Genomic DNA, 10,927 nt, shown 5'->3' with positions numbered 1-10,927 from the left:
TCCTTACTTAATCGAATACTTATTTTGTATAAATCTTTCTTGTTTATTTATTTATTTATTTATTTATTTATTTATTTATTTATTTATTTTTTTGTTGGGGGGGGGGGGGGGCAACTTGCCCCTTTTCCCCCTTGAAATACGCAATGCCACTGAGGTACTCTCTACGAAGCGTTGCAGGTCCCATCCAAATAACATGAACAGTCCTGATGTCTTGTTTACTTTGGCTTCGAGTTGTTTTCTCGTTGCACCCTCAATGAAGATGCAAGCGTTGTACATACGTGGCCAAGGTGCAGTCCTAAGTCACGTAGAATATGAGGTCAACTATCGCATGATCCTTCGTAATACGAAGGATCACGTGATAGTTCGTATACAAGGTGTTCCATAAATCTGATATTTTGAAAAATAAGGAAATAGCTACTGTCTATTGATGCTCATACTAGACATATTTGTATACACTGATAAATAAATAAATAAATAAACTCCCGACCTAATAAGCCTGATGAACATGGCGACGGGCGTTGATATCTTGTCGAGTCAACGTGAATAAGCTTACAAACAATGACCAAGTATAGGGATAAAATCAGGGCTACAGGGTGGAATATAGTCCCCTGATTTCTAGGTCCACGATATCTTGCATGGCTTGTTCTGAAACACTCTATTTTTTTCATGGGTTCAGTGTCAGAGTTCACCCAGGGAGTAGGTCCCTGGTTCATCGTAGTATAACAGTATAGCTCACGTAGTTTTTTCCATTACAAAGGAGTGCTCTAAACTAAAGCAAAATGGCTCAGCAATACGCCAACGAGACTACCGAGGAGTTTTCCTCACGCCTTTTTGGTTTCATAAGTGGGGGATTTACTGGACTTTCAATTGCATTGGGGATTAAGAGTGGTCTGTTCGACGTCCTCATCGCTCACCATGGCAAGGCTTTGACTTCACAAGAACTGGCCGATGCAGCTGGGCTAAAGGAACGGTATGCTTAAACATTACGTTTAATGTCAAATATATTACGCATGAAATAATTTCATAATGAACATTATATGAAACTTTTAATTCTTTGAAGGTAGGCCTAAAACTATTAAACGTTCATCCCCAATTCTCACTGGAAAATAATTGCGGAGGTGGGGGGGGGGGTTGATTTTGAGAGAGAGATGTGGTTGTGGGATAACAGAAGCTAGGGCTCGATTAGTTACCCAAGAGCGGAGGCGTGACACGAGCCAGTGACGCGAGCCAGGGCAAAAGTTATGCAGCAAGGCTAATTTACTAGAGAGTAGAAGTGTGAAGTTATTACTTGAGAGCAGAAGTGTGACATGGTTGCTTACTTGAGAACAGAAGTGTGAAGTTATTACTTGAAAGCAGAAGTGTGACATGGTTGCTTATATACTTGAGAACAGAAGTGTGACATGGTTACTTACTTGACAAACAGAAGTGTGACATGGTTACTTACTTGAGAGCAGAAGGGTGGCATGGTTACTTACTTGAGAGCAGAATTGTGACATGGTTACTTACTTGAGAGCAGCAGTACGACATGGTTACTTGAAAGCAAAATTGTGACATGGCTACTTACTTGAGAGCAGAAGTGTGACATGTTTACTTACCTGAGAGCAGAATTGTGCCATGGCTACTTACTTGAGAGCAGAATTGTGACATGGTAACTTACTTACTTGAGAGCTGAAGTGTGATATGCTAACTTACTTACTTGAGAGCTGAAGTGTGATATGCTAACTTACTTACTTCAGAGCTGAAATGTGATATGCTAACTTACTTACTTGAGAGCTGAAGTGTGATATGCTAACTTACTTACTTGAGAGCTGAAATGTGATATGGTAACTTACTTACTTGAGAGCTGAAGTGTGATATGCTAACTTACTTACTTGAGAGCTGAAATGTGATATGCTAACTTACTTACTTGAGAGCTGAAGTGTGATATGCTAACTTACTTACTTGAGAGCTGAAATGTGATATGGTAACTTACTTACTTGAGAGCTAAAGTGTGATATGCTAACTTACTTACTTGAGAGCTGAAATGTGATATGGTAACTTACTTACTTGAGAGCTGAAGTGTGATATGGTAACTTACTTACTTGAGAGCTGAAATGTGATATGCTAACTTACCTACTTGAGAGCTGAAATGTAATATGGTAACTTACTTACTTGAGAGCAGAATTGTGACATAGTTTAATGTACTTACCTACTTGAGAGCTGAAGTGTAATATGGTTACTTACTTGAGAGCTGAAGTGTGATATGGTAACTTACTTACTTGAGAGCAGAAGTGTGACATAGTTAAATGTACTTACCTACTTGAGAGCTGAAGTGTAATATGGTTACTTACTTGAGAGCTGAAGTGTGATATGGTAACTTACTTACTTGAGAGCAGAAGTGTGACATAGTTAAATGTACTTACCTACTTGAGAGCTGAAGTGTAATATGGTTACTTACTTGAGAGCTGAAGTGTGATATGGTAACTTACTTACTTGAGAGCAGAAGTGTGACATAGTTAAATGTACTTACCTACTTGAGAGCTGAAGTGTAATATGGTTACTTACTTGAGAGCTGAAGTGTAATATGGTAACTTACTTACTTGAGAGCAGAAGTGTGATATGGTAACTTACTTACTTGAGAGCTGAAGTGTGAAATGGTAACTTACTTACTTGAGAGCTGAAGTGTGACATGGTAACTTACTTACTTGAGAGCTGAAGTGTGATATGGTAACTTACTTACTTGAGAGCTGAAGTGTGATATGGTAACTTACTTACTTGAGAGCTGACGTGTGACATGGTAACTTACTTACTTGAGAGCTGAAGTGTGACATGGTTACTTTCTTGAGAGCAGAAGTGTGACATGGTTACTTACATGTATTGAGAGCAGGGGAGTGACGTAGTTATTTACTTGAGATTATATGACTGCCAATTGAGATGATACTATGCTTTTAATTTTAGCCTTTAAAGAAATATTATCAATATTCATCTTCACCTACTTGATTTCAGTCAAACGAGCTGGTTTCTGAGAAGCGGGTTGTTTGATTTAAATCAAGTCAAAGTCAATATAGAGTACTGAAGTGTGGCGTCATTACAAAAAAAAAAAAAAAATTAAAAGAATTTCTCTATTTTTACTTCATTTTCCAAAAGAGCATAAAAACAATGTCTAACTTTTGAAAATCATTTGAATATGTTAAGTTTAAGCTGAGATATGCCCATCTGAATAAATAAATTTCATGTAGGAACTCAATGTTATTTTGCTCTGGTTCATAACATTACGAACCAGAGCAAAATAACACTCAGAAAATACTAAACATGTTCAATTGGTTTTCGAAATTTGGACATTATATTTGATGCTCTTTCGGAAAATGAAGTAAAAATTGGGAATTCTAAAAATAGATTTTTATGATGTCACAGCTTCGGTACTCTATATCTTGAATTAGTATCAGAATAAAGTAGGACTACAAGACGGGAGATCATCAAATATCATACATTTCTAGCAAAAAACGTCATCAATACATGTCATTATAGATATGTCCGTGAATGGTTGGGCGTGATGACCACCGCCCATATCGTTGACCTAGACGTGATGTCATCAACAGAGAAATATCAGCTACCAGCTCATCGCCTCGACTGCCTTCGACCAGGGACTCACCTTGGCCAATCAATGGACTGCGCCCTTGGAATCCCCATATACAGTGGCGCGTTCTATGACATGCTCGAGATTCTAAAGAAGGATGGACCAAGAGGTACGTGATACTTATTTTATTTGGGTGATACTAATGCACTTTTCTTGCAATCACAAATAACAATAAGCATTGAATACAGATATGTATTTGGCACTACACACATACTTGATATCAAAATTTGATCTAATTTTTTATTTCTATTTGGATTGTGAAAGCATTTGTTAAAAAATACCTTTAATAATCTGACAATTGACATATATCCTGCCACTCAAGAATTAGAATAATTGCGAATTCTGTTCTAGTTCATTTTTTGTGTTTTCACCATTACCAGAACCTTCTTTTAATTGTACGTCAAGAATCTATTTGTATACGCACCCTCATTTCGCAGATAATATAAAGAATACATTAAAATTGCCCCCCCCCCCCAACAAAATGATGAGCGATGTTTGATTAATGTCTTCATTAATGGATGCATGCCTTAACATTGAATCCTCAAATTATATAGCATTAAAGGTAATACAAAGTTTTGGTATGGGGTCATGAATTTAGTTCAAATGAACATATTGGAAGCATATACAATCCTACAATATTCAGTGATCGGTCAAAATCGACTCTAAAGTTATGAAATTGTAATTAATTAACACTTTATTTTGAATAGCTCCCTCTCAAGGTCAAGATATTAATTAAGCTATAAAACAATGTTTATTGACTAAAATCGACCGATTAGCTATTCTCGTTCGGAAATTATATACCACAACCACATACTGTGAGATTTTCATGGTCGCAGCTACCATTGTACGGCCGTAGGAGCTATTTGAAATTCATCAAAAATTACCGGGAGCACCGGTAAATCTTTATATTCAATTTTTCTCGATTGCAGAAGTGTTTTAGGAGCTAAAATTTCTGGTGTTTTTGATACATCCACAGGGGCATCCAAATATATCGAAATTGTAAAGAATAACTATCCACCCAATTTTCAAAATTTCCCAAAACTTTGTAGTACCTTTAATGTCGCCCGCCGGCTTATTTAGATCCATTGGGTTTTCGAGTGTTCGGATTTCTTTCGTGGTGTTGGGTGTAATGTTTGCGAAATAAACCCCGCTTATTGCCAAAGTCAGGCGCGGATCCATGATTTCTTAGGGGGGGGGGGGGGCTCAAATTTGAAATTATGCGAGCCAAATATTGGTACATAATGGTGACCAGCAGTGACATAATGCAGGGGGGTGTAGGGAGGGGCGAGTTTCCCCCTCCCTCCTCCGCAAAGCGCGGAAGCTATACATGACGATTCATTAAATAGTCCAGTAGACGGTACCATAGACCATGTACATGACCTGGAAAAGTTTATAAGTACAAGGTTTTTTTGTTGATTCGTGTTCTATATGGGTATTGAAGTAAATTCAGCTTGGTGGTGCAAGCACGTATACCCAGGGAAGGGAAGGTAATAGAAAAGGGAAAACAAAAAAATACATAAGGAGAGTGCAGAGGATATGGAGAAAGAAAGACAAAGAAATATATAACGGAAGAGAAGAGGTCAGGGCTTTTAGGCACCAAATTACGCATCTAGGGACCCGCATTTAGGCCCCTTGGTGGAGTCCAGAGGGCAGAGCCCCCGAAAGCTCAAGGACTTTAGGCATTTAATTACGGCCAGATGAGCAAACAGGGGCCCGCCTTAGGGCCCTTGGTGGGTTCCAGGGGGTAGAGCCCCCGGGAGCTCATGGAAAAATACTGCCATTTTAGCAATACTTGTAAATCACTGGTATCAAATTAAAAATAACCCATGTTTAATTTTTTTTTTTTTTTGGGGGGGGGGGGGGGGGGCAACAGCCTGGGAGGCAGGTCCTTTTGCCCCCCCCCCCTTTCGATCTACTTCGTCCCTCTTTTCTTTTCTTCTTCCTCTTCTTTTCTTCTCTTTCTCTCCTCTTTCCCTTCCCCCCTTTCCTTCTCTCTCTCTCCTTTTTTTTGTGGGGGGGGGGGGGGGCAAGGCCCGCTCGGCCACCCCCCCCCCCCCTGGATCCGCGCCGGGCCAAAGTGTTGGGTCCAGTTAAACCGACGCTTTCAAAATAGACCTAGAGCAAATCTAAGAAAACTAGTGTCTCGACCCGACACTTTTTAATACGAGATGAATAGTCTCAAGAGTTTGTAAAAAAGACAACGATCAACACTTCGTCATGTATGAAAGTATGGGCATGTTTTCACAAAGTACATGTACAAAGAGTATCCATACGTCAAGAACCATCTTGTAAATAATTGTGATTATAAGCATTCAAATTACCCGACCTTTCGTGAATATATGGGAATGTTATCTCAAAATATCGTGTTGCCCGACAGTTTGAAGTACCCGATCTTTCGTAAATACACGAGTCTATTTTCACGAAAGTTCATGTAAACCGACAACCCGATCCGACGCGGTGATCCGATTGAACGAAGTAAGTCACCCGCCCTATCTCGTAATATCTTGCAGGACATACGCAATCAACTATCGAACCTTTCCATGAATTCGACAAGAACTATCTACGGGCCTGGTACACCGACACTCTTGTACAGGAATTCATTCCATCCTACCCGGAGATCCAGGCCAAACTGGGTAAGCTGAACCGCACATGCATTGTGAGGATTTGCTAGGTATCATGGGGAGAAAGTTTCAGAAATGTTTCAGAAACAATAAACTAGTATTGAATTGACACTTTATATGGTAAGGAAAGGTCGTGGATTCAGACTGATGACAACTGTCGAATAGATGAGTAATAACCCTTTACGTACGAGGAACTGACCTTCGGACATGACTTCAAAGATGTCAAACATGCCGAGTACTCGTGGAGATGGGCTGTGGGTGGGTATTAACTCGCTAGTCATAAGGACCGCTATTTGCAAGGACCGCTATTCGTAACGTGGTACTTCCCATACATTATGACACTTTTCTCAAATTATGAATAGCGGTCCTGAAGAAGAGGGAGCGGACCCTAGGTGGGGCTACAGAACCCCTGGGAACGTTTATACCGTAATATTGAGTAAAATAAAGAAGTAAAGTCGTATGTCCTGTACTTTCAAGTGAAACCTTAAGTTTCGATTGATTTGACTTTACTCTATGAATTTACAATGTATTACATGTAAAGAAAAGCTTTCCTTCTGACCAGTCATATTTTATTCATGCCTTTACTTTACGAATGATCGAACACCAAGTTTGTTCAAATATAAATTGGTGTCAATTTCTTTGTTTCAAGTGTGTGCTGCATGCAGCAGATACGGGTCAAACTTACGTGTACGTTTTACGTTGAACAATTTTGTGAATGTTGTCGGGCTTTCTCTAGACCTTAATATAATATTTCTTCATATAAATATTTTTCTTAGGAGGTTTCATCCTCCGGCTGATCTTTTTTTCCGATATGAACACTCTATTTTTAGACCTATTCATGTTTTTGTCATATTCTTTGTATAGAAGATGACTTTATAGAACGCTTTGTATTTATAGTCATTGTCTATTGAGTTGTTTTGATTAGTGGAATTTTTCTTGATGGCAGAAATGGGGATTCGGATGCTGGATGTTGGATGCGGAGCTGGCCTAGCAACCCAAATCCTGGCTAAGAAGTTCCCCGAAAGCCATTTCGTTGGTGTCGATATCGCCCAGAGCATGGTGGATGAGGCTAACGCAGAAGCGACTCGCCTGGGACTAAAGAACGTATCGTACTTTCGCGTCGACGGCTCGGTGATGCCGAGCGACTGGGCATCGACTTTCGACCACGCCTTCTTCTTCAACATGCTGCATGACACATCCAGACCCGATCTTTTGATCGACGATGTCAAACGGGTGATGAAGAAAGATGGAACCCTGTCTATCATAGAGTTTGACTTCGGATCTAAAGTCGGTGACAACGTGGGTAATACAACGGCGCCATTAGTCTACACAATTAGTCTGTTTTACTGCCTACCACAAGCCTACCAGCCTGAAGACAGTCATGGCCTGGGAACACTCTGGGGAAGAGAGCGCATTCAAGATTTCCTGAAGGAGAAAGGTTTGGTATTGAAGTCAGCCACCAAAGTCCCAAAGATAAATGAGCTTCACTTTCTGTGTCATCTGGCCTAAAGATGATACGAATATTAAGACAAAAGTAGGGGCAAAAGGAAACTTATAACCACCAAAAAAAAAAGATAATCTTATTATTCATATTTTATCCATCATACAGTTAATAATTTTAAAATTACATGTATATAACCTTTCACGTTTACTATTACACTCGTTTTTCGAAAGTTAAATAGTTTTTGGCCCTTTTGTGATTCCCTGTATATCAAACCAGATTGATGCCGAGTGGTTGCCATGGTAACAAATCAAGAAACATTGGGATTCTAGGAAAAACTTAAATTGAACTTTAACAACATGAAACAAGTTGTAAGCATCTAATAAATTTAGATGCATGATTGATTATGATAAAAATTTGAGTCATCTGAAGTAAAGTCACGATGTGTTTTTTTTTATTATGGCCATCACCCTGGAATAGCATGCTAAAGAAGTGAACCATAAAAGAATTAATCGACTTACAGACAGTAAAAAATGAACTAATAAGAAAATAAAATCCGCCTAATCAATACAAAATATAAAAACAAGCAGAATAACAAACAATGTCAAATGATACAGATCTGTAATCTAGCACTCTCAGCTATGAGAATCTGCTCATTTTGCCATAAAATTTCGTTGTAGATGTGACCATCATCGATGTTAAATTAGTATTTATATGTGATAAATACCACACAATTGTAATTGAACACGTATACATGTGTAAGCATCCAAGTAAATTTAAGTTGAGCTGTAAGTTTGATTACAATGTAATCTTAGCCATCCGAGCTCTCAATAAGATATTAAAATATTAAACCGATATCTGTGAGAAATTGAGAAATCAATAATTTTCTGAATTCTGAAAAGTATATGATTTCAAACTCCCCCCCCCCCCCCAGCTAAAATTACAAGTCCTGTATCATACATTTTATTAACACAGTGCATTTATGGATGTGTACATTTGCAAAGGATACATTACTTCACATGAGCCCCGACAATGTTATTATGTTTATACAATATACTGCCAATACCTGAACACCACTATAATAGTCCAAAATAGAACTATGCACAAAGATCTATTGAAATTAGCCTGAAAAGAGTAATATCTCCACATTCCTCCCTTTCTACTAAAGTCTGCTCTACCCAAAAGCACAGATTCCCAATCCCCATTATACACCACGCATCATCACTGAATACGTGTTTTTCTCTCGCTCTTTGATAACCAGCTATATAACCAAATATTTTTTCAGAAATGTCCTCTATTCAATGTTACGCCTCCCTGAGATTGTCACATGGCATTTATATTACTGTATAACTTTTCGAAAATGAGCCTAAATATATAAACATTATTATCAGTACATTATGTAAATTTTCAGATTATTGACTTTTTCAAAATATAGTAATGATAAGTTTATATACTAACAATAGCAATGATATAAAGTCGACTATTTCTCAATAAATACAAAAATAAGATATATCAGAGTTCATCTTATGATATAAGTGAAACTTTTACACATTTTCATTCATCCAATTGTAAATAGTGGCTCGTTTAACGAATAATTTGCTCGCATTTTCAGGTAATGTAATCTGCCTTGAATCTTTTTAATTGCTATAATGTATTAGAGTACTCTAATGAGATTGTGTTGCTGTGGTATTTTAGCAATTAAATAGATTTAAGTCAGATTACATTACCTGAAAATGCGAGCGAAATTATTCGTTAAACGAGTCACTATTTACAATTAGATAATGAAAATGTGTTCAAGTTCCATATATTACTCTAATGAGATTGTGTTGCTGCGTTAACGAGCTTTCAATAGCATGAAAACGAGTGAAAACTTATTTACTTAACCAGTTGACAGACAACTATGCCAGATGTCTTGTTTTGAAATTATAACTTTGGGCAATCTGAAGTATACCAATATAAATCAATGGTATCATAGAAAAGGGGAAGCATGTTAATTCACATCCAAATTCTGTTTTCTTCTTCAAATGATGTGTATGTGGGGGTAGGGTGGGAAGGGGAGGGGGATATTCTTCAACATGTTATATTGTACCTGTATCATGTAAACTGATCTTGGAAAATGTATATTCCATTGTATATTCCATTTTGTATCACGTATACATTTTTTTTTGCCGTGTCAGTGTGTCAAAGCATTCTCAATATTGAATTTGCCACTAGTTTGTGTCGATTCCGTACGGCTAAAGTGAATTAAAAGCAAGATTCTGATAATCCGTCTTTAGAAGTATGTTTAAACTTTTTAAAAAACAAAATTCTGCTATTAATAGCGTGTAACGGGTTTGCAATGAAAAGAAATGCATGTATACTTTTGGCGAACCCCCCCCCCCCCAAGTATGAAAGGTGTATATCAATTTTTCATACATTAATGTCGGTTGCCAAACACCTCTCCGAGAGTCTAATGTACATGATATATACACGCCGTGCGCCACGTAAGGTTGTAGAATCAAGGGCCAGGTGCATGTATGACAACAGCAAAACTATCAAACTTTTATGGCAGAGTCATGAGCAATGTCTGACAAGAAGGGAGAGAGAGAGAGAGAGAGAGAGAGAAATATAGAGAGAGGGGGGGGGTAGAGACAGAGACAGACAGAGAGAGACAGACAGACAGAGAGACAGAGAGAGACAAAGAGAGACAGAAAAAGAGAGGGAGACAGAGAGGAAAAGAGGGGAGGGGCTTTCGGGGGGGGGGGGGAGCACACGTGTGTATACATACATTGAATATTTCATTGGTCAGTACATGTTTCCCCATATTCCACTGATTATAAATATTTAATATATATAACACATAACTCAGAAATGGTAGAGAAATCAAATTGACGATGAAACAAACTAGACGGATAATTATAAATATTCATAGGTGCCTTTGAATCGAGCGGAGACGACTTGACCATTTTCATCTATTTGGTTTGTATATTTGGCCCGCTCAACCGCTGGGAAAGGGTGATGACGACGACAGTACATGCACTGCAATCCAAAAGGATCAACCGATTGCTTAGACTACCATGTATACGATAGTAAAAAGCATTATTAACAGCCGTGATGCATTAAAAGTGGCGTTGCCATAATGAGTTTTGAAATTCTATATTTTGCTGTTCTTCTTCCTCGGTTTAATCATGGAGGGAACATGGTTTAATCATGGATAGGTCCATGGTTTAATGAACTCCGTCGGTGTCGCATCACGCTCAAGGTATAATC

At 38.3% G+C, this 10,927-nt stretch overlaps 1 protein-coding gene across 1 annotated transcript; it reads left to right on the top strand.

Annotated features, from left to right (window-relative positions):
* The first annotated feature begins 714 nt into the window (after window positions 1–714).
* LOC105444217 lies at window positions 715–8,610 on the top strand. Its single transcript, XM_030998390.1, has 4 exons — window positions 715–970; window positions 3,508–3,725; window positions 6,127–6,249; window positions 7,184–8,610. Exons 1-4 carry the CDS (start codon window positions 780–782, stop codon window positions 7,744–7,746), a joined length of 1,095 nt encoding a protein of 364 aa, XP_030854250.1. The 5' UTR covers window positions 715–779; the 3' UTR covers window positions 7,747–8,610.
* The last annotated feature ends 2,317 nt before the right edge of the window (window positions 8,611–10,927 follow it).

This window comes from Strongylocentrotus purpuratus, unplaced genomic scaffold (assembly GCF_000002235.5).
Source record: "Strongylocentrotus purpuratus isolate Spur 01 unplaced genomic scaffold, Spur_5.0 spur5_scaffold_5, whole genome shotgun sequence".
Classification (NCBI taxonomy): domain Eukaryota; kingdom Metazoa; phylum Echinodermata; class Echinoidea; order Camarodonta; family Strongylocentrotidae; genus Strongylocentrotus; species Strongylocentrotus purpuratus.
The sequence above is the reverse complement of the archived record's forward strand: the minus strand, read 5'-3'. Positions and strand labels throughout refer to the sequence as shown.

What these genes read in the sequence shown, in the direction of transcription:
- LOC105444217 (XM_030998390.1), top strand. Translation starts at nt 780, where the DNA reads ATGGCTCAGCAATACGCCAACGAGACTACCGAGGAGTTTTCCTCACGC. An exon ending in AAAGAAGGATGGACCAAGAG is followed by an intron (nt 3,726 to 6,126) that starts GTACGTGATACT and finishes AATATCTTGCAG; the next exon opens with GACATACGCAATCAACTATC. An exon ending in GGAGATCCAGGCCAAACTGG is followed by an intron (nt 6,250 to 7,183) that starts GTAAGCTGAACC and finishes TCTTGATGGCAG; the next exon opens with AAATGGGGATTCGGATGCTG.